This window comes from Bombina bombina, chromosome 5 (assembly GCF_027579735.1).
Source record: "Bombina bombina isolate aBomBom1 chromosome 5, aBomBom1.pri, whole genome shotgun sequence".
NCBI classification, from domain to species: Eukaryota; Metazoa; Chordata; class Amphibia; order Anura; family Bombinatoridae; genus Bombina; species Bombina bombina.
In genome coordinates this window covers 145196299-145219768 of record NC_069503.1, presented here as the reverse complement: position 1 = coordinate 145219768, position 23470 = coordinate 145196299, and the positions used below count along the sequence as shown (strand labels likewise).

At 41.8% G+C, this 23470-nt stretch overlaps 1 protein-coding gene across 1 annotated transcript in view; it reads left to right on the top strand.

Annotated features, from left to right (window-relative positions):
- The window catches only part of JMJD4 (jumonji domain containing 4), a 94148-nt gene that overhangs the window by 57109 nt on the left and 13569 nt on the right, over window positions 1–23470 (top strand). The window contains exons 4-5 of the mRNA XM_053713734.1: window positions 4081–4348; window positions 21394–21540. Coding sequence (XP_053569709.1) covers window positions 4081–4348; window positions 21394–21540 — 415 coding nt within the window. The remainder of the gene's footprint in view (window positions 1–4080; window positions 4349–21393; window positions 21541–23470) is intronic.

Here is a 23470-nt window from a genome sequence, read left to right as displayed (position 1 = left end):
ACTTTAGTTAGTTTTTTTAATTGTAGTTATTTGTAGGTATTGTATTTAATTAATTTATTGATAGTGTAGTGTTAGGTTTAATTGTAACTTAGGTTAGGATTTATTTTACAGGTAATTTTGTAATTATTTTAACTATTTTAGCTATTAAATAGTTCTTAACTACTTAATAGCTATTGTACCTGGTTAAAATAATTACAAAGTTGCCTGTAAAATAAGTATTAATCCTAAAATAGCTACAATATAATTATAATTTATATTGTAGCTATATTAGGGTTTATTTTACAGGTAAGTATTTAGCTTTAAATAGGAATAATTTATTTAATAAGTTAATTTATTTCGTTAGATTTAAATTATATTTAACTTAGGCGGGTGTTAGTGTTAGGGTTAGACTTAGCTTTAGGGGTTAATACATTTATTATAGTAGCGGTGTGGTCCGGTCGGCAGATTAGGGGTTAATAATTGTAGGTAGGTGGAGGTGACGTTGGGGGCGGCAGATTAGGGGTTAATAAATATAATAAAGGGGTCGTCTGTGTTAGGGGCATCAGATTAGGGGTACATAGGTATAATGTAGGTTGCGGCGGTGTACGGAGCGGCAGATTAGGGGTTAAAAAAATATGCAGGTGTCAGCGATAGCGGGGGCGGCAGATTAGGGGTTAATAAATATTATGTAGGGGTCGGCGGTATTAGGGGCAGCAGATTAGGGGTACATAGGGATAACGTAGGTGGCGGCAGTGTACGGAGCGGCAGATTAGGGGTTAAAAAAATTTAATAGAGTGGCGGCGATGTGGGGGGACCTCGGTTTAGGGGTACATAGGTAGTTTATGGTTGTTAGTGTACTTTAGAGCACAGTAGTTAAGAGCTTTTAGCCCAGAAAGCTCTTAACTACTGACTTTTTTCTGCGGCTGGAGTTTTGTCGTTAGATTTCTAATGCTCACTTCAGCCACGACTCTAAATACCGGCGTTAGAAAGATCCCATTGAAAAGATAGGATACGCAATTGGCGTAGGGGGATCTGCGGTATGGAAAAGTCGCGGCTGCAAAGTGAGCGTTAGACCCTTTCCTGACTGACTCCTAATACCAGCGGGCGGTAAAAACCAGCGTTAGGAGCCTCTAACGCTGGTTTTGACGGCTTCCGCCAAACTCTATATCTAGGCCTTAGTAATTTAATTAGTTATTTGCGTTGTGGGTTTTGGCGGTTTAAGGGGTTAATAGGTTAATTAGGTTTATTGCGATGTGGGGGTTTTGCGGTTTAGGGGTTAATAGGGTAATTAGGTTTTCTTGCGATGTGGGGGTTTTGCGGTTTAGAGGGTAATAGGTTAATTATGTTTAGTGCGATGTGGGGGTTTTACAGTTTAGGGGTTAATAGGGTAATTAGATTTATTGCGATGTGAGGGTTATGCGGTTTAGAGGTTAATAGGGTAATTTTATTAATACCACATAGACTGCCCTCTGGGCAGGCTTACCAACTAGTAATAGAAAAATTTGGTTTGTTTTTTTTAATGTATAACTAAACAAGCAAAGAGGTTAAAAAACGAGAGGTGTAAACGAAAAAAAAACTTTTTTTGAATTAATCATTCATTAAGAAAATATTTTTTGTTTTTGTTTATTTGATATTCATTAAGGGGTTTGTTTATAATTAGTTTAACAAAATTCATATTTACTATTTCCTATGAGAAACAACTTTAGTACAGCAGACTAACAGCTTTATAGCAGCGTAAACATAAAGTGCCATAAAACAGGTTGAGATCTGTGCATATTCTAAAAGGGCTAATTAAAGGGACACTGTACCCAAAAATTTTCTTTCATGATTCAGATTGAGCATGACATTTTAAGCATCTTTCTAATTTACTCCTATTATCAAATTTTCTTCATTCTTTTGGTATCTTTATTTGAAATGTAAGAATGTAAGTTTAGATGCCGGCCCATTTTTGTGAACAACCTGGGTTGTCCTTGCTGATTGGTGGATAAATTCATCCAACCAATAAAAAAGTGCTGTCCAGAGTACTGAAACCAAAAAAAAGCTTAGATGTCTTCTGTTTCAAATAATAGCAAGAGAACGAAGAAAAATTGATAATTGGAGTTAATTAGAAAGTTGCTTAAAATGTCATGCTCTTTCTGAATTACAAAAGAAAAAATTTGGGTTCAGTGTCCCTTTAAGTAAAACTAGTTTGCATAAAAAAATGTTTGAACATTGCTGGCAAGAATTTAAACATTTTTTTTCAAAAATAAGAAAAATGACTTACATAGCTGTGCTTTCTGGAGTAGACTGATCCCACCCCCCTTATCAGTGTTTAACATCAGAAACACAGGCATTGTATTTTAACTAAGTTCACATCAGCTTATTTGCTTTTAGGCATGCTCCAGCAGATAATAACTGTTAAAGTCTTGCATTCTACCAAAAGCTAAGGTGGATATATGTAGATATGTATAAAATGAGTTGTGTGGGGGGAGTTAGAGCTGTACAATTCGGACACTTAAAAGAAAGGGTTAATGATGAGGCACTGCAGTATAAATGTGCAGGTAAAGTAATTAAAGTACATATTATTATATTTTGTCTCTATCCCAACTTGTGTTATGTCCTTTAAACCTTTATTTGAGCTTTTTTTTAGATATATTTATTTTTTACTTTTTGTTCCAGATCTCCAAGACTTATACTGTTGGAAAGGTTAGGCGATTTTCTTTCCAACGGGTCTTGGGGGTCTGTAGCTGCTTAGATGCCTGAGATACAGGCTTCTAAGCAGCATGCCCCCTTTTCCCTATATTGTCTATTGTTAATTTTAAATAAAGTTGCGCAGTGACGTCATGTCACCGTGCGAATCGTGAAGCCCCGGCAATGCTTCTCAGTATTCACACCAGATCGCTGGTGTGGGAGTAGGTGGGAGCCCCCAGATTGCCCTCAAGGTGGGTGAGCGCTAGCGACAACTCTGAGCCGTCATCAGCACCTGACTGGGACAATTTGCGATGACTCGTTAAAGTAGTAGCTAGTGATAATGCTACAAGCCAGCAGCAGCACAAAAAGGACTGGCTAAGAACAAAAGTGAAGCTTATATATTTATTGACTGGAACTGGAATCAGTGAATTAACAAAGAAATAGCTCAAATCATTATTGAATAGTGTAGATTTGAACTTTCAAAGCTGTATAATCCATATATATATATATATATATATATATATATATATATACTATATATATATATCAGTTTTATCACTAAACACCCAATATAATACAAATTTCTTTTTCATATATATTTTTTTGATAAGATAGTCTCTCTTTTTTCTTTTTCTTTTTTTTTACATCTTCTAAGGCATCTGTTCTAATAATAATGGCAGAATTGTGATCTAAAAGAAAAAACAATAAGTATTGCTGCTCCTGGGCCTACTTAGATATGTTTTTCAACCAAGGATAGCAATAGAACAAAGTAGATTAGAAAGTTGTTTACATGCTCTATCTGAATCATGAATGATTAATTCTGACTTTACTGTCCCTTTAAGTTTTGGTAAGGGGTAAAGGTATGCGTACATTTAAAATATGTTGCAACTCTTCACTGAAATTAAAGTTTTGTGTAGTTTGCAAGTTTTGAAACACCTAAAGAGCCAATTAACTGCAGTCGCACAGCCCCGCTAATCACCAGCTGTATTTAGCTTAGCATCTTGCAGTGCTTGTGGCACCTTCTCTGAACTTTAATCCCTTTGCAGGGATTAAACGCTTAGAGCGCAAACTTGAATGTCCTTTTAAAGTGCAGTGAAAAAAACAACATATTATTTGTGTTGGTAACAGAAAAAGCACTGAAAGTGATGTTAAAAAACCCAACATATTATTTGTGTTGTAACAGAAAAAGCACTGAAAGTGATGTTAAAAAAACCAACATATTATTTGTGTTGTAACATAAAAAGCATTGAAAGTGATGTTTAAATGCAGAGTGCAAAGTATAAAATTTATTCAACACGGGGTGATTTTTGATAATTTGACATTTATATTGTATTTGTATTATTGTTCATACTATAAAATCTGTTATTATTACTACACAAACAAGATAAGGAAAACAATTTTAACAAAAATGACTTGTGTGTGTATGTATAGGACACCTTTCCATGCTGATGTGTTTAGATCCTACAGCTGGTCAGCTAATGTTTGTGGTCAGAAGAAATGGATTCTCTTTCCAGCTGGCCAAGAAGAGTATCTAAGAGATTGTCATGAGAATTTACCGTTTGACATAACTTCATCTTGCCTTCAAGATAAAAGCATTTACCCAAATGCCAGCAAGTGCTGCCAACCCATTGAGGTCATACAGGAAGCGGGGCAGATAATCTTTATTCCTAGCGGGTGGCATCACCAGGTATACAATATGGTAAGCAGGACATATCTTGGAGACATTTTTGTTTTTGATAGGGCAATGTATGAATGTGTTCATAAGAAATTTGTCTTAAGACAGAAAGAAAAACAAGAGACATAGCAGAAGCAGGCAGATATATATATATATATATATATATATATATATATATATATATATATATATATATATATATATAATGTGTGTGATGTGCAGTCACTAGAGGCAGGTGAAGCAGGGCTTCACCTCTCATGGGCAAAAATATATTTTTTTTATTGACTTTTTCCTCACAGCTACATGTTGTGCAATGGAGAGGCACAAGCAGGTCTGCCCACCATTACACAACATGCTGCGGCACCTACTGGATTAAAGTGGTTAAGATCATTGCATGGCCCATAAGTGCTTATTTGAGGCAGTCCTATTTGGGCTGACCCAGTCCAGTGAGAGGCATTAGTAAGTGGAACTTAGGGTTGGGGCTGGATGTTAAATCATATAAAAAAACAAAAACAGAAAAAAACAACTTTAATTTATTTTGTTGCTGTCCTGTGAAGCTGCCAGCTTTGATAAAGTGAAAAAGAGAGTTCAGTACTTCCCCTCCAAGTGCAGTGGAATGTGCCACTGTCACTTCCTTACAGAGCAGGAAGAGATGCAGACTTGCAGTGTTTTAGCTACATTTTATTGAAGTAAGTTCTGCAACCTTAGATTTTGCTTAGTGAAAATTATAATTTTTTTTTTTTTTTTTTTTTTTGAGTTTCAAAAGAACTTTATTTATCGTATCATGCTTACAAGTAAGAATATGCACAAAATGAGAAAAGGAAACAAAACAGAAACAAAATTAATAATTCGAGGACTCAAAACGTCCTCTAGGTGATCTGTAAACACATAATTTGAAATGTATAGTGAGTAATTCAAAAGGATTCCGCATATACAGAGGTTAGTTAAAACACATAATGGGGTTTTGTGACGCGGATGGGGGAGAACCGGGGGATTCCCGCCCAGGAGAGAAAGGAGGGGGGGATAGAAGAATAGGAGTAAGAAGGGTAGAGGAGAAGAAGAGGATTTGAGGACTATGTCGTCATTCTAGAGTGGGTATGTCGTCAGGGAGGCAATTGAATCTGGTCAGGTCTATCTCTAGCTCTGGCTCCCTGGTCTGGCCAAAAGGGCTAAGAGGGAGAGAGAACGTTAGGTCTCCAAGTTGTGTCATAAGTGGCTTTCCAATCGGCCCATATAAGCTCGAATAGGTCAGAGTTGCCTAGGTTATAAAATATGCTTTTTTCCATAGTGTATAGGTAGGCCATATAGGAGCAGACTCTCGACCAGCTGGGAGGGGACTCCGACTTCCAGTCAGAGGCTATCAGGTGTTTGATGGACATAAAAAGGTAAATACTTATGCCAGCATGGTGTTTGGGGATGGAATTAGTACCTATGTGTAGGAGGGCTACTGCGGGGGAGCTACGTAGGGAGATTCCTAATTTGGGAAGGGCTCTGAAACATTTAAGCCATAGGGGGCGTATTTTGGGACATTCCCACCAAATATGTAGGGAGTCCCCTCTCTGGCCACAACCTCTCCAGCAGTACGGGGATGCGCTAGGAAATATTTTAGCTAGCCTGGTGGGCACATAGTACCAGTGAGCTACCAACTTATAATAAGTTTCAAAAAGGGTGATGCAATGTATAGTTTTTTTAGTTCGTTCAAGCGCTTGTTCCCAGTCAATTGCTGTGAATGATCTGTCCAGCAGAGATCCCCACTTTACAAGGTGGGGAGCCAGGTCTGAGTTTAGTTCAGAGTTCAGCAGAGTGTAATGCCTGGAGAGGGGTTTGTGAAGCCTCTCTCCCTCTTTCCAGGTGGTCTCCCACAAGGTTAGAGGCCGATTTAACTGAGGCTTAAAGCCCCAGGAGGTCAAGAAGTTTTTAATCCTGAAATATTCAAATTTCAGAATATGGGGCAAGGCTCCGTCTACTCCCAACTGTGAATCAGGTTTAAATCCACATTCCGATGGCGGGAGCCAGAGGTCCGAGACCATCTGTATTCCTATTTGGGACCATTTAAATGGATGGGCATCCTGTAGCCCTACTAATAGGCCAGGCAAGGAGGCTATGGGAGAGGGGTGGGGAGCGACCTGTCTAGAGTGGCGGATTTTATCCCAAAATTGCAGGCATTCCCGAATAATAGGGTTTACAAGGGACAAGTCCCTGCGACAATGTGCAGGCGTCCAAATCAGGTCACGTAGAGTTAGGTTGAAGGGCAAGGAGGCCTGCTCAATAGACTTCCATTTAGAGGAAGACCGTGAGACTCCCCATTGAGAGACATGGGTGAGCATGGCTCCCTCATAATATTTTACTATCGAGGGAGAGCCCAAACCTCCTTGTGACCGAGGCAACTGTAAGACTCTCTGCGCCACCCTTGGGGGTTTACCCTGCCATATGTGTTTAGTAACCTCACTCTGAAACTGTAGTAGAATGTGCCTGGGGACTTTGATTGGTAGACAACGGAATAAGTATGTGAGTCGAGGTAGGAAGGACATCTTTAGGGCAGCGATCCGTCCAAGCCAAGAGACTTGGGAGAGGTTCCACTTCTCACTGAGGGAACGGAGGTCTGTCAGCAAGGGGAGGTAGTTGTCCCTGATAACCCGGGGGAAGTCGTTGGACAGTTTGACTCCCAGATGGGTCACTGAAGATTCCGACCATTTATACGGGTATGTAATCTTTAAGGGGGCTATATACGAGTTCTGGAATCCTTGGGTGTAAATCTCAGTTTTAGAGATATTTAGTTTATAATGAGAGTGAGCACCAAATTCCCTGATTAACAGTAAAAGTCTAGGGAGGGTGGTCGCGAGATCAGATGAGAACAGGGTAATGTCGTCAGCAAATAAGGCTATGTTGTGTTTGGTGCCACATAGGGTGATTCCACTCATAAGCGGGTCAAGTCTGATTTTTTTCTGCTAACGGCTCGATGGCCAAAGCAAAAAGCAGGGGTGATAGGGGACAACCCTGTCTGGTCCCGTTGGAGATTTGAAAAGGGGGAGTTTGGAAACCAAGACCCTTTACCGTGGCGGAGGGAGTAGAATATAAGGCTTTGATTGCGCCTAAAAGGGAACTTGGGAATTTAAGGGTGTTAAGTACTTCCCACAGGAATTGCCATCTCACCCGATCAAAGGCCTTTTCTGCATCTAATGATATAATCGCTAAGGGTTTGTTCATACTGGACGACAGAGTCATAATATTCAAGAGTCGTCTAGTATTATCCGGACCCTCCCTTTTAGGGATAAATCCCACCTGGTCTGGGTTGATTAGACAGGGGAGAAGGTTGGCAATACGATTAGCTAGAATTTTAGAAAAAAATTTTATGTCAGTATTGATTAGTGAAATTGGCCTGTAACTGGCACAAAGAGAGGGGTCTTTACCAGGTTTTAATATAGTTACAATAGTGGCTACGAGGAATTCACTCTTGAATTTACCCTCTTTCCTAGCTAAATTAAAGAGTCTAAGGAGTAGGGGGGAGATTTCTTGGTTATAAGTTTTATAAAAGTGTACTGGGAAGCCATCTGGTCCAGGTGATTTGAATGATTTAGAATTTTTAATAACTTGTTGAACTTCTCTAAGAGAGAATGGCGAATTTAGAGTATCACTTTGATCGGGTGAGAGGGACGGAAGGTTTAGAGATTTTAGGTACTCACGAATGGAATCTTCCGGGGTTACGGGGGGGTTCTCGGATTTTTCTATATTGTATAGTTTGGAGTAAAACTCAGCAAAAGATTCCCCTATGCGCGAGGGTATTTTAAGGAGAGAGCCTTCCCTAACAATGCCATGTATACGTGAGATACTAGTTCTATTCCTGAGTTTACTGGCTAAAAGGGTGTCCGCCCTGTTGCCCTTATAGAAGTATAGTTGTTTGAGTTTAGTGAGGTTTTCCTGTGTTCTAGTTGGGAAATATGGTTTTTAATATCGGTTATTTGGGTCGTTAGAGGGGTAGAAGGGTTTACTCTATTTTGGCCTTCAAGTTCTCTAAGCTTAATGTGAGACTGAGCCAGCGAGAGACCCGCTTGCCTTCTAATTCTAGCTTGTTCAGATATCATGAAGCCTCTTATGGTTGCTTTAGCAGCTCCCCATAGGGTATCGTCAGCTACCTGTGCCCGGTCGTTAGTTTTAAGGAAATGCCCAATTTTCCGCGTGAAGTTTCTCTCTAAAAGGAACATCCTGCAGTAAGTTGTGAGGCATGCGCCAGGAGGGTCTAGAGCGAGTGGTATTGGAAGAGATGAGGTCGGTGATAACGCAGTCGTGGTCTGACCAGTGGCAGATATGGATAGCCGTATTAGTAACTAGGTCTAGAGAATCTGCTGTGGAGAAAATGTAGTCGAGACGTGAATATTGTCGATGTGAGTGTGAATAGTGCGTGTAGTCTCGGTCTTGGGTGTGGATAGACCTCCAGATATCAAAGAACCCTGAACCCGCCATGAGGGTACGGAAGTTCGCTGCCAGTCGTTCATTAGGGGAAGGGGCCCCAGCCTGGCCAGAGAATGTTCTGTCCAGCCTGGGCTCCCAGGTCATATTGAAATCGCCCGAGATAATAACCCTACCTTGTTGGTGTTGGGAGATGACATGGAGTATGTGTTTGAGGCACTTAGGTTGATGAGTGTTGGGTAGGTAAACTGATACAAGTGTGTAGAGCACATGGTTGATGTTACAAATTAGGATGATATATCTAGCTTGTGGGTCTCTAACGGTCAGGATTGGTTCAACGGCTAGTCTCCTATGAAGGAGAATTGCAGTACCTCTGGCTTTTTTAGTGAAGGGAGCATACTCAATATGTGTATAATCCCTGGAGGAAAGTCTAATCGGTTCGTCCTTGAGCCAATGTGTCTCCTGTAGGAACACCACATCAGGGTTGTGGTGTTTCAGAGAGCGCAATAGAAGACTTCTCTTAAAGGGAGTGTTGAGTCCTCTAACATTTTGGGTAAGAAACCTCAGGGGAGAGCCTGTCATAAATAGTAATGATTAAGAATTGGAACCGGGGAGTCAGAGTTTCTGGGTCTGGGGGACAGAAAGGGGGAGAGAGAGAGGGAGGGTAAGTGAGTAGAGAAGGAAGGCACTAAGGAGTGCCTCTGGTGTGGTGGAAATAGTCCACCTCAGGTGAGCCCTAGAGTGGGCTTCAATTGGGGGGTTGAGAAAACAACTCCGGAGCTAGCACAACGGAGCAGAAACGTCAGCCCCGCTCTAAGAGTAAATTTATCTAAGTATAAAGTGCTTAAACCTAAACAGATGCAAAACAGCAAGTAACATAATTTATCATAACTTATAATATATAACTTATTCCATAAGTAAACATTTTAACGGCTCAATAGGTCTCACTGCGGCCCCACCCTAGCCAAGGTGTAGGCCAAGCAGAGAGAACCATCAGGGGAGACCCTAGGGTCAACAAACCTCTAAACCAGGACATGTGATTTCCTGAAAATTATAATTTAATGAATGTGGTTTAGTGTTTTTTGTTTTTTTTTACTCTTTTACAGCAGTTTAAGGATTGTTTTTGTATTTTGTTTACTCAAACTTTACACCTTAGCAGCTTGCCTCTGTACTCCACACTAGTTTATAGTCTCACTTTCTGAACTCTCTGTAGCTCTGCTGTTTTATTACTTAAAAATGCAGTGGTCCCTCTCCCCCCCATTGTGTGTGTGTGTCTCTATCTATCCATCTCTCTCCTTATGTGTCATTCTCCCCCATGGTCTCTTTCTCTCTCTGTCTCTCTTCCTCCCCCTCTTACTCTCTCATCCCTTATATGTCTCTCTCTTTCTCTAACCCTCTGTGTGTGATTGTGTCTCTCTCTTTCTCTCTCTCTAACCCTCTGTGTGTGATTATGTCTCTATCTCTAACCCTCTGTGTGTGATTGTGTCTCTCTCTCTCTCTCTCTAACCCTCTGTGTGTGATTGTGTCTCTCTCTCTTTCTCTCTCTCTCTAACCCTCTGTGTGATTGTGTCTCTCTCTTTCTCTCTCTCTCTCTAACCCTCTGTGTGTGAGTGTGTCTCTCTCTCTTTCTTTCTCTCTCTCTCTAACCCTCTGTGTATGATTGGTATGATTGTGTCTCTCTCTCTTTCTCTCTCTCTCTGACCCTCTGTGTATGATTGCGTCTCTCTCTCGTTCTCTCTCTCTCGTTCTCTCTCTCTCGTTCTCTCTCTCTAACCCTCTGTGTGTGATTGTGTCTCTCTCTCTTTCTCTCTCTCTCTCACCCTCTGTGTATGATTGTGTCTCTCTCTCTTTCTCTCTCTCTCTAACCCTCTGTGTGTGATTGTGTCTCTCTCTCTTTCTCTAAGCCTCTGTGTGTGATTGTGTCTCTCTCTCTTTCTCTAACCCTCTGTGTGTGATTGTCTCTCTTTCTCTCTCTCTAACCCTCTGTGTGTGATTCTCTCTCTCTCTCTCTCACCCTCTGTGTGTGATTGTGTCTCTCTCTCGTTCTCTCTCTCTCTAACCCTCTGTGTATGATTGTGTCTCTCTCTCTTTCTCTCTAACCCTCTGTGTGTGATTGTGTCTCTCTTTCTCTTTCTCTCTCTCTAACCCTCTGTGTGTGATTGTGTCTCTCTCTCTTTCTCTAACCCTCTGTGTGTGATTGTCTCTCTTTCTCTTTCTCTAACCCTCTGTGTGTGATTGTCTCTCTCTCTCTCTAACCCTCTGTGTGTGATTGTCTCTCTCTCTCTCTAACCCTCTGTGTGTGATTGTGTCTCTCTCTCTTTCTCTCTCTCTCTAACCCTCTGTGTATGATTGTGTCTCTCTCTCTTTCTCTCTAACCCTCTGTGTGTGATTGTGTCTCTATTTATCTCTCTCTCTCTAACCCTCTGTGTGTAACTCTCTCTCTCTCTCTATCCCTCTATCCCTCTGTGTGTGATTGTGTCTCTCTCTCTTTCTCTCTCTAACCCTCTGTGTATGATTGTGTCTCTCTGTCTTTCTCTCTCTCTCTCTCTCTCTCTCTCTCTAACCCTCTGTGTGTGATTGTGTCTCTCTTTCTCTAACCCTCTGTATGTGATTGTATCTCTCTCTCTTTCCCTCTTTCTCTAACCCTGTGTGTGATTGTGTCTCTCCTTCTTTCTCTTTCTCTCTCTCTACCCCTCTGTATGTGATTGTGTCTCTCTCTTTCTCTCTCTCTCTCTCTCTAACCCTCTGTGTGTGATTGTGTGTCTCTCTCTCTCTCTAATCCTCTGTGTATGATTGTGTCTCTTTCTCTCTCTCTCTCTAACCCTCTGTGTGTGATTGTGTCTCTCTTTCTCTCTCTCTCTAACCCTCTGTGTGTGATTGTGTCTCTCTTTCTCTAACCCTCTGTATGTGATTGTGTCTCTCTCTCTCTCTCTTTCTCTCTCTCTAACCCTCTGTGTGTGATTGTGTCTCTCTTTCTCTCTCCCTCTCTCTCTAACCCTCTGTGTGTGATTGTGTCTCTTTCTCTCTCTCTCTCTCTCTAACCCTCTGTGTATGATTGTTTCGCTCTCTCTCTTTCTCTGTCTCTCTAACCCTCTGTGTGTGATTGTGTCTCTCTTTCTCTCTCTCCAACCCTCTGTATGTGATTGTGTCTCTCTCTTTCTCTCTCTCTAACCCTCTGTGTGTGATTGTGTCTCTCTCTCTTTCTCTCTAACCCTCTGTGTCTCTCCCCCCCATCTCTCTCTCCCTCTCCCCCAGAGTGCTTTTCTGTGTTTCTTTCTACCTTTTATTTATTTAATTAATGAATTGGTAGTGCCATCTGAGGATGTGGCTTTATTTAAAAGGGTGGGGTCAAGCGCCCCACCATCTTTACATTTCACCAGCCGCCACTGGATCAAGACATTTTTATATTTACTGAATAATGAAATAATCTATAAGCATAATTTGCAGCATTAAAGTAAAAAGTATGTTTTAAACATATTTTAATGGGCATGGATTTCTAGATCTCATAATCGGAGCAAGCATTTGGTTATCTGGCAAGAGTTTCTGTTACAATCCTTTAGACTAAAATCAGATGTTTACTAAGTTGACCAGTTTTCCAAGACACCATTTAAAGGGACATGAAACCCATATGTTTTCTTTCATGATTTAGAAAGAGCATGCAAATTTAAATAACTTTCCAATTTACATCTAATATCTAATTTTCTTCATTCTTGTGATATCCTTTGTTGAAAATCATATCTAAATATTCTCAGTAGCTGCTGATTGGTGGCTGCACATAGATACCTCATGTGATTGGCTCACCCATGTGCATTGCTATTTCTTCAACAAAGGATATCTAAAGAATGAAGGCGTATCCTAGCCACTGCCTCACCAGCCTCTGACGTCACCGCACGTCACATATGAAGCAAGCCGGAGATAAATGGCACAATTATCTAAAGGGCTCTGGACTTCTGGGCTTGTAATATTCTCTAAGACATCTCACTGCTACCATGAAGCCCCTGTTGATGTTCTGTAAAGGCAGTTTTTACTAAACATGTGCATTCGGATCCTTCATAAGGATCCAAATGCAGAAGAAGGCGGCCACTTGTGGCATTTGGCTACTTTTAGGGCCAGATTTATTCTTCTGAAAGTGCAACACACTAAGACCTGTACAAATCCAGATCTCAGAGTGTTGATCTTTCACAAGAATAAATTCAACTCCAAAAAGAGACAAATGCCACGAGCGACCACCTTCTTCCGCATTTGAATCCTTCGTTAGAGCATTTTTCTTTTTGTGCTTGTATGTCCCTTTAACGAGGCAGTGTTAATAATGAGTTAGCTAAGAGCATGAAATTCCACATAAACCATTACTTTAACATGTAGTTACAAATCGTGATCAGAGACAGCCAAATGACTGTATTTATAGAGCTACACCCCTGCACTTAGTGATTCGAGAGTATATACTTTGTTTCTCCAACATAGGTGTGTCCGGTCCACGGCGTCATCCTTACTTGTGGGATATTCTCTTCCCCAACAGGAAATGGCAAAGAGCCCAGCAAAGCTGGTCACATGATCCCTCCTAGGCTCCGCCTACCCCAGTCATTCTCTTTGCCGTTGTACAGGCAACATCTCCACGGAGATGGCTTAGAGTTTTTTAGTGTTTAACTGTAGTTTTTCATTATTCAATCAAGAGTTTGTTATTTTCAAATAGTGCTGGTATGTACTATTTACTCAGAAACAGAAAAGAGATGAAGAGTTCTGTTTGTATGAGGAAAATGATTTTAGCAACCGTAACTAAAATCCATGGCTGTTCCACACAGGACTGTTGAGAGCAATTAACTTCAGTTGGGGGAACAGTGTGCAGTCTCTTGCTGCTTGAGGTATGACACATTCTAACAAGACGATGTAATGCTGGAAGCTGTCATTTTCCCTATGGGATCCGGTAAGCCATGTTTATTACGATCGTAAATAAGGGCTTCACAAGGGCTTATTTAGACTGTAGACTTTTTTGGGCTAAATCGATTCATTATTAACACATATTTAGCCTTGAGGAATCATTTTATTTGGGTATTTTGATATAATAATATCGGCAGGCACTGTATTTGACACCTTATTTCTTAGGGGCTTTCCCAAAGCATAAGCAGAGTCTCATTTTCGCGCCGGTGTGGCGCACTTGTTTTTTGAGAGGCATGGCATGCAGTCGCATGTGAGAGGAGCTCTGATACTTAGAAAAGACTTCTGAAGGCGTCATTTGGTATCGTATTCCCCTTTGGGTTTGGTTGGGTCTCAGCAAAGCAGATACCAGGGACTGTAAAGGGGTTAAAGCTTAAAACGGCTCTGGTTCCGTTATTTTAAGGGTTAAAGCTTCCAAATTTGGTGTGCAATATTTTTAAGGCTTTATGACACTGTGGTGAAAATTTGGTGAATTTTGAACAATTCCTTCATGTTTTTTCGCAATTGCAGTAATAAAGTGTGTTCAGTTTAAAATTTAAAGTGATTACATTTAAATTTAAGTTGGAACATCTCCGCATTTTGCTTAAGGAGGTATTATCCACTCTGGATGATTGTGAAAATTTGGTCATCCCAGAGAAACTATGTAAAATGGACAAGTTCCTAGAGGTGCCGGGGCTCCCAGAAGCTTTTCCTATACCCAAGCGGGTGGCGGACATTGTTAATAAAGAATGGGAAAGGCCCGGTATTCCTTTCGTCCCTCCCCCCATATTTAAAAAATTGTTTCCTATGGTCGACCCCAGAAAGGACTTATGGCAGTCAGTCCCCAAGGTCGAGGGAGCGGTTTCTACTTTAAACAAACGCACCACTATACCCATAGAGGATAGTTGTGCTTTCAAAGATCCTATGGATAAAAAATTAGAAGGTTTGCTCAAAAAGATGTTTGTTCAGCAGGGTTACCTTCTACAACCCATTTCATGCATTGTCCCTGTCACTACAGCTGCATATTTCTGGTTTGATGAACTGATAAAGGTGCTCGATAGTGATTCTCCTCCTTATGAGGAGATTATGGACAGAATCAATGCTCTCAAATTGGCTAATGCTTTCACTCTAGACGCCACTTTGCAATTGGCTAGGTTAGCGGCTAAGAATTCTGGGTTTGCTATTGTGGCGCGCAGAGCGCTTTGGTTGAAATCTTGGTCGGCTGATGCGTCTTCCAAGAACAAGCTACTAAACATTCCTTTCAAGGGGAAAACGCTGTTTGGTCCCGACTTGAAAGAGATTATCTCTGATATCACTGGGGGTAAGGGCCACGCCCTTCCTCAGGATCGGCCTTTCAAGGCAAAAAATAGACCTAATTTTCGTCCCTTTCGTAAAAACGGACCAGCCCAAGGTGCTACGTCCTCTAAGCAAGAGAGTAATACTTCTCAGGCCAAGCCAGCTTGGAGACCAATGCAAGGCTGGAACAAGGGAAAGCAGGCCAAGAAACCTGCCACTGCTACCAAGTCAGCATGAAATATTGGCCCCCGATCCGGGACCGGATCTGGTGGGGGGCAGACTCTCTCTCTTCGCTCAGGCTTGGGCAAGAGATGTTCTGGATCCTTGGGCGCTAGAAATAGTCTCCCAGGGTTATCTTCTGGAATTCAAGGGACTTCCCCCAAGGGGGAGGTTCCACAGGTCTCAGTTGTCTTCAGACCACATAAAAAGACAGGGTTCTTACATTGTGTAGAAGACCTGTTAAAAATGGGAGTGATTCATCCTGTTCCATTAAGAGAACTAGGGATGGGGTTCTACTCCAATCTGTTCATAGTTCCCAAAAAAGAGGGAACGTTCAGACCAATCTTAGCTCTCAAGATCTTAAACAAATTTCTCAAGGTCCCATTGTTCAAGATGGAAACCATTCGAACTATCCTTCCTTCCATCCAGGAAGGTCAATTTATGACCACGGTGGATTTAAAGGATGCGTATCTACATATTCCTATCCACAAGGAACATCATCGGTTCCTAAGGTTTGCATTCCTGGACAAACATTACCAGTTTGTGGCGCTTCCTTTCGGATTAGCCACTGCTCCAAGGATTTTCACAAAGGTACTAGGGTCCCTTCTAGCGGTGCTAAGACCAAGGGGCATTGCAGTAGTACCCTACCTGGACGACATTCTGATTCAAGCGTCGTCCCTTCCTCGAGCAAAGGCTCACACGGACATCGTCCTGGCCTTTCTCAGATCTCACGGCTGGAAAGTGAACGTGGAAAAGAGTTCTCTATCCCCGTCAACAAGGGTTCCCTTCTTGGGAACAATTATAGACTCCTCAGAAATGAGGATTTTTCTAACAGAGGCCAGAAAAACAAAACTTCTGGACTCTTGTCGGATACTTCATTCTGTTCCTCTTCCTTCCGTAGCTCAGTGCATGGAAGTGATCGGGTTGATGGTAGCGGCAATGGACATAGTTCCTTTTGCGCGCATTCATCTAAGACCATTACAACTGTGCATGCTCAGTCAGTGGAATGGGGACTATACAGACTTGTCTCCAAAGATACAAGTAAATCAGAGGACCAGAGACTCACTCCGTTGGTGGCTGTCCCTGGACAACCTGTCACAAGGGATGACATTCCGCAGACCAGAGTGGGTCATTGTCACGACCGACGCCAGTCTGATGGGCTGGGGCGCGGTCTGGGGATCCCTGAAAGCTCAGGGTCTTTGGTCTCGGGAAGGATCTCTTCTACCGATAAATATTCTGGAACTGAGAGCGATATTCAATGCTCTCAAGGCTTGGCCTCAGCTAGCGAGGACCAAGTTCATACGGTTTCAATCAGACAACATGACGACTGTTGCGTACATCAACCATCAGGGGGGAACAAGGAGTTCCCTAGCGATGGAAGAAGTGACCAAGATTGTTCTATGGGCGGAGTCTCACTCCTGCCACCTGTCTGCTATCCACATCCCGGGAGTGGAAAATTGGGAAGCGGATTTTCTGAGTCGTCAGACATTGCATCCGGGGGAGTGGGAACTCCATCCGGAAGTCTTTGCCCAAGTCACTCAGCTGTGGGGCATTCCAGACATGGATCTAATGGCCTCTCGTCAGAACTTCAAAGTTCCCTGTTACGGGTCCAGATCCAGGGATCCCAAGGCGGCTCTAGTGGATGCACTAGTAGCACCTTGGACCTTCAAACTAGCTTATGTGTTCCCGCCGTTTCCTCTCATCCCCAGGCTGGTAGCCAGGATCAATCAGGAGAGGGCGTCGGTGATATTGATAGCTCCTGCGTGACCACGCAGGACTTGGTATGCAGATCTGGTGAATATGTCATCGGCTCCACCTTGGAAGCTACCTTTGAGACGAGACCTTCTTGTTCAGGGTCCGTTCGAACATCCGAATCTGGTTTCACTCCAGCTGACTGCCTGGAGATTGAACGCTTGATTTTATCGAAGCGAGGTTTCTCAGATTCTGTTATCGATACTCTTGTTCAGGCCAGAAAGCCTGTAACTAGAAAGATTTACCACAAAATTTGGAAAAAATATATCTGTTGGTGTGAATCTAAAGGATTCCCTTGGGACAAGGTTAAGATTCCTAGGATTCTATCCTTCCTTCAAGAAGGATTGGAAAAAGGATTATCGGCAAGTTCCCTGAAGGGACAGATTTCTGCCTTGTCGGTGTTACTTCACAAAAGGCTGGCAGCTGTGCCAGACGTTCAAGCCTTTGTTCAGGCTCTGGTTAGGATTAAGCCTGTTTACAAACCCTTGACTCCTCCTTGGAGTCTCAATTTAGTTCTTTCAGTTCTTCAGGGGGTTCCGTTTGAACCCTTACATTCCGTTGATATTAAGTTATTATCTTGGAAAGTTTTGTTTTTAGTTGCAATTTCTTCTGCTAGAAGAGTTTCAGAATTATCTGCTCTGCAGTGTTCCCCTCCTTATCTGGTGTTCCATGCAGATAAGGTGGTTTTACGTACTAAACCTGGTTTTCTTCCAAAAGTTGTTTCTAACAAAAACATTAACCAGGAGATTATCGTACCTTCTCTGTGTCCGAAACCAGTTTCAAAGAAGGAACGTTTGTTGCACAATTTGGATGTCGTTCGCGCTCTAAAATTCTATTTAGATGCTACGAAGGATTTTAGACAAACATCTTCCTTGTTTGTTGTTTACTCAGGTAAAAGGAGAGGTCAAAAAGCTACTTCTACCTCTCTCTCTTTTTGGATTAAAAGCATCATCAGATTGGCTTACGAGACTGCCGGACGGCAGCCTCCCGAAAGAATCACAGCTCATTCCACTAGGGCTGTGGCTTCCACATGGGCCTTCAAGAACGAGGCTTCTGTTGATCAGATATGTAGGGCAGCGACTTGGTCTTCACTGCACACTTTTACCAAATTTTACAAGTTTGATACTTTTGCTTCTTCTGAGGCTATTTTTGGGAGAAAGGTTTTGCAAGCCGTGGTGCCTTCCATTTAGGTGACCTGATTTGCTCCCTCCCTTCATCCGTGTCCTAAAGCTTTGGTATTGGTTCCCACAAGTAAGGATGACGCCGTGGACCGGACACACCTATGTTGGAGAAAACAGAATTTATGTTTACCTGATAAATTTCTTTCTCCAACGGTGTGTCCGGTCCACGGCCCGCCCTGGTTTTTTTAATCAGGTCTGATAATTTATTTTCTTTAAACTACAGTCACCACGGTACCATATGGTTTCTCCTATGCAAATATTCCTCCTTAACGTCGGTCGAATGACTGGGGTAGGCGGAGCCTAGGAGGGATCATGTGACCAGCTTTGCTGGGCTCTTTGCCATTTCCTGTTGGGGAAGAGAATATCCCACAAGTAAGGATGACGCCGTGGACCGGACACACCGTTGGAGAAAGAAATTTATCAGGTAAACATAAATTCTGTTTTTTTATTGAAAATGTTTCAAAATAATACTAAGGTTGTTACAATTATTAAAACATTCTACTTCAGAATAATCTCAAATATTCAGAAATAAACTCCACACTGCCAACCAGAATAGACTCAACTGAAACACTTGAGCTTCAAAGGAGAGCCACAAGGACCAAGACAGTTCGCCATACGATCGACTAAAATTATTTCAGTGTCAGGATGTATTCTTCCCAGAAAAAACACATGGATAAATTATTATCTAGGTGTTTAATTCATATTAATATTTCTCTAGAGATAATGTAGAGGTTACTGTGACTCTCTGTTCTGATACACCAGGGGCAGCTATTCTTTTCTAGTTTCTGGGTATTAGTTGCTTAGCACAATTTATCATGAGATATATTAGGTTGCATTGTAATTGAGGTGGTTTATTGAATATAAATAAAAGGGGGTTGATAGTTTAATTGTTACTACTTTCTCCTTGTCCCATTCCCTTCGTTTTCCTCACTTGTAGTATCACACCACTCCCTTCAACTCTCTTTCCATGTAATCCTCTCACCAAACTCCACAGAAGCATTGTCACTAGATCAGCACCATCTCTCAAATACTCTCAAACCTCTGCTCTCTTTCATCTCCTCCTTTTCCTTCCCTGATCGATCTATCTGTCACTACAACTCCACTTTTACATCAGTTTTTGACAATTTGGCACCTCATACCATAACTAGGAAGTCACATACTCATCCTCAGCCCTGGCATACTCCTCTGACACGCCACCTACACAGATGTTCCCACACTGCTGAGTGACATCGGAGAAAATATTGGTGTTCAGCTGATTTTCTTAACTATGAGTTCATCTTGAACTCCTATTACTTTTGTACTTAACCTCGCTAAGCAAGACTACTTCTCTGCTCTTATCTCTTCTCTTTCTCCAAAGCCACAGCATCTGTTCTCCACTTTCAATACCCTTCTCCACCCACCTCCTACTTCAACTTCTCTCTCTGCTCAAGATTTTGTCAGCCACTTCAACAACAAAATGTATTCCATTTGAAACAAAATGATTTCTCAAACTACTACCAGTTTCAAACCCCATCAACAGCTTGAAATAATCCAAAACCCACAAACTCAGCTCCTTTGTCCCTGTTACTGAGGAATAAGTGTGTATTGTCCTCTCGCCTCACTACCTGCCCCCTCAATCCCATCCCTTCACAGCTACTACCCTCCCTCTCTCCTACCCTTACCCCTATCCTCATACAGATCTTCACCCTCTCCCTCAGCACTAGTATAGTTCCCTATTCTCTTAAACATGCACTAGTTACACCTATCCTAAAAAACCCTCTCTCGATCCAACCTCCCCATCCAACTCCCACTCTATTTCAGATACTCCACCTTGTCTCAAACTTCTTGGAAAGCTAGTATATACACATTTATCACATTTCCTAACATTAAACTCCCTCCTTGACCCACTACAATCTGGATTCCACCCCCAACACTCCACAGAGACAGCAATTGTCAAGGTTACTAATGACCTGCTTACAGCAAGATTGAAAGGCCACTTCTATCTGCTTATCCTTCTTGATCTGTCTGCAGCCTATGATAATGTTCACCACTCTCTTTTGCTCCAAACCCTCCAATGCTTCGGCTTTTTTGATGCAACCCTCTCATGGTTCTCCTCCTAGCTGTCTAACCGTACCTTTAGTGTAGCCTTCTCTGGTGCTTCCTCTGCCCCTCTACCACTTTCTGTTGAGGTACCACAATGCGTTGTCCTTGGCCCCTTCTCTTCTCTATCTATACCTCATTATTAGGTTCCTTAATTAGGTCCCACAGTCTTCAATATAAGTTGTATGCTGATGACACCCGAATCTATCTTTCTGTACCAGACCTATCCCCTTCCTTGCTAACTTGTGTCTCTAACTGTCTTTCTCATATTTCATCATTGTTGTCCTCTCACTACCTTAAGCTAAATCTTTACAAAACGGAGCTCCTTATCTTCCTCCCTTCTTACAAAATCCCCACCCCCCAGCTTTTTATAACTGTTGATAATAGAATCATGACCCCAACCCACACACTTGATGACTTTATGGTCAGATCTCTCTTTCACTCCTCACATCCAGTCTTTAGCATAGCTCCTGCCACTTCCACCTTAAAAACATCTCCAAAATGTGCCACTTGCTTACACAAGACACAATTAAGATATTAATTCACTCATAATTCTTGCCTTGACTATTGCAACTCTATCCTCTCTGGTCTACCTAGTTGCTGTCTATCTCCTTTACAGTCCATAATGAATGCCTTTGCCAGGCTGATCTTCCTTACATGTCGCTCTTCTTCTGCTGCACCTCTTTGCCAATCCCTTCACTGGCTGCCTCTAGAATTAAACACAAAATTCTGATACTGGCATTCAAGGCCCTCAATGACTCTGCTTTCCCCTATATCTAAGACCTTGTCACCAGATACTTTACCTCCCATCCCCTTTGCTCTATTCGCGACCTCCTCCTCTTCTCTTGTCACCTCCTCACATTCCCATCTACAGGACTTCTCCAGATTGTCCCCTGTTTTGTGGAACTCTCTGCTCTGCCTCGCTCCAGAAGATGTTCCACTAATTTTGAAAGTTTCAAGCGCTCTTTAAAGACTCTACGGTTCAGGGATGCATGCAATATGCTCTAACCTCAGTTCCTCTACTCTTTTGTTATCTCTGTTAGCATGTAAGCCTACAAGCCCAGTTGTTTGTCGATCAGATTCATGGGAACTAGCGTGCAACAGTGCAACGCTTGTCAGGGCTCTCTACCCACTTTTTCCCTATAAATGTTACCTGCATTTTATACTTTTGTTTATAGCACTGTGGAATCTGTTGGCACTATGTTTTCATGTATTTCTTTTCAGGAAGACACTATTTCCATCAACCATAACTGGGTAAATGGCTGTAACGTGTCATTTATGTGGAAATTTCTCCAGGAGGAGCTAAGGGCAGTCCAGCAGGAGATTGGTGAATGGAAGGAGACAATGGAAGACTGGCATCATCATTGCCAGGTAGCAGCATTTTATAATTGGCTATTTTGTTTAAAGGGACAGTCTACACCTTAGTCATCTTAAAGTATTACCTTAGATTAAGCTGCAAATAGCCTGCTGCACCCCTTTCTATATAATGCAGCAGGAACAGTAAAAAAGTTGCCAAGCTCCCCCCACTGATGACATCACGATTGTGGCTGCATCTAGGCACTCTGCTGAATAGCATTGACAGTCTGTTGAATCCAACTAGTGAGCCTTTTGTGATTGGACACCATATGCAGCCCAGATTGTGATGCCATCAGTGGGCGAAGCATGGCAGCCATTTCAAAGTGGTCAGAAACAATATTCATTGGCAATTTTTTTACCTTTCCTGCTGCATGATATAGAAAGAGGTGCAGGAGGCTATTTGCAGCTTAATCTAAGGTAAGACTTTAAAATGACTAAGGTGGATACTGTCCCTTTAATGAATAAAACAGTAGGGAGAGAATTGAACAAAGAAACAAGTTGCTCTAAACTTTCTTTTTTGTATGTTTGTTTCTAATAGCGGCATATTGCAGTGTTTTTTTGTTACTGTAGATGATAATATAGAGATTCTGAAACAAATAAAACCAAACATGACTGTAATTATATCAAATAAATGTTTACTGAAAGGCTAGCAGTGCTGTCACCTTACAAGATTGTGATACAATAGTTTACCATTCATTGCATTTAGCAGTATCTCTAATGTGGCCTTTAAATCTAACGTCTCCCTTATATCTAACGTCTCCCTTATATCTAATGTCTCCCTTATATCTAACGTCTCCCTTATATCTAACGTCTCCCTTATCTCTAACATCTCCCTTATATCTAACGTCTCCCTTATATCTAACGTCTCCCTTATCTCTAACGTCTCCCTTATCTCTAACGTCTCCCTTATATCTAACATCTCCCTTATATCTAACGTCTCCCTTATATCTAACGTCTCCCTTATATCTAACGTCTCCCTTATATCTAACGTCTCCCTTATATCTAACGTCTCCCTTATATCTAACGTCTCCCTTATCTCTAACGTCTCCCTTATATCTAACGTCTCCCTTATATCTAACGTCTCCCTTATATCTAACTTCTCCCTTATATCTAACGTCTCCCTTATATCTAACGTCTCCCTTATATCTAACGTCTCCCTTATATCTAACGTCTCCCTTATATCGAACGTCTCCCTTATATCTAACGTCTCCCTTATATCTAACGTCTCCCTTATATCTAACGTCTCCCTTATCTCTAACGTCTCCCTTATCTCTAACGTCTCCCTTATCTCTAACGTCTCCCTTATCTCTAACGTCTCCCTTATATCTAACGTCTCCCTTATATCTAACGTCTCCCTTATATCTAACGTCTCCCTTATATCTAACGTCTCCCTTATCTCTAACGTCTCCCTTATATCTAACGTCTCCCTTATATCTAACGTCTCCCTTATATCTAACGTCTCCCTTATATCTAACGTCTCCCTTATATCTAACGTCTCCCTTATCTCTAACGTCTCCCTTATCTCTAACGTCTCCCTTATCTCTAACGTCTCCCTTATCTCTAACGTCTCCCTTATCTCTAACGTCTCCCTTATCTCTAACGTCTCCCTTATCTCTAACGTCTCCCTTATATCTAACGTCTCCCTTATATCTAACGTCTCCTTTATATCTAACGTCTCCCTTATCTCTAACGTCTCCCTTATCTCTAACGTCTCCCTTATCTCTAACGTCTCCCTTATCTCTAACGTCTCCCTTATCTCTAACGTCTCCCTTATCTCTAACGTCTCCCTTATCTCTAACGTCTCCCTTATATCTAACGTCTCCCTTATATCTAACGTCTCCCTTATATCTAACGTCTCCCTTATATCTAACGTCTCCCTTATATCTAACGTCTCCCTTATATCTAACGTCTCCCTTATATCTAATGTGACCCTTTATCTCTAACG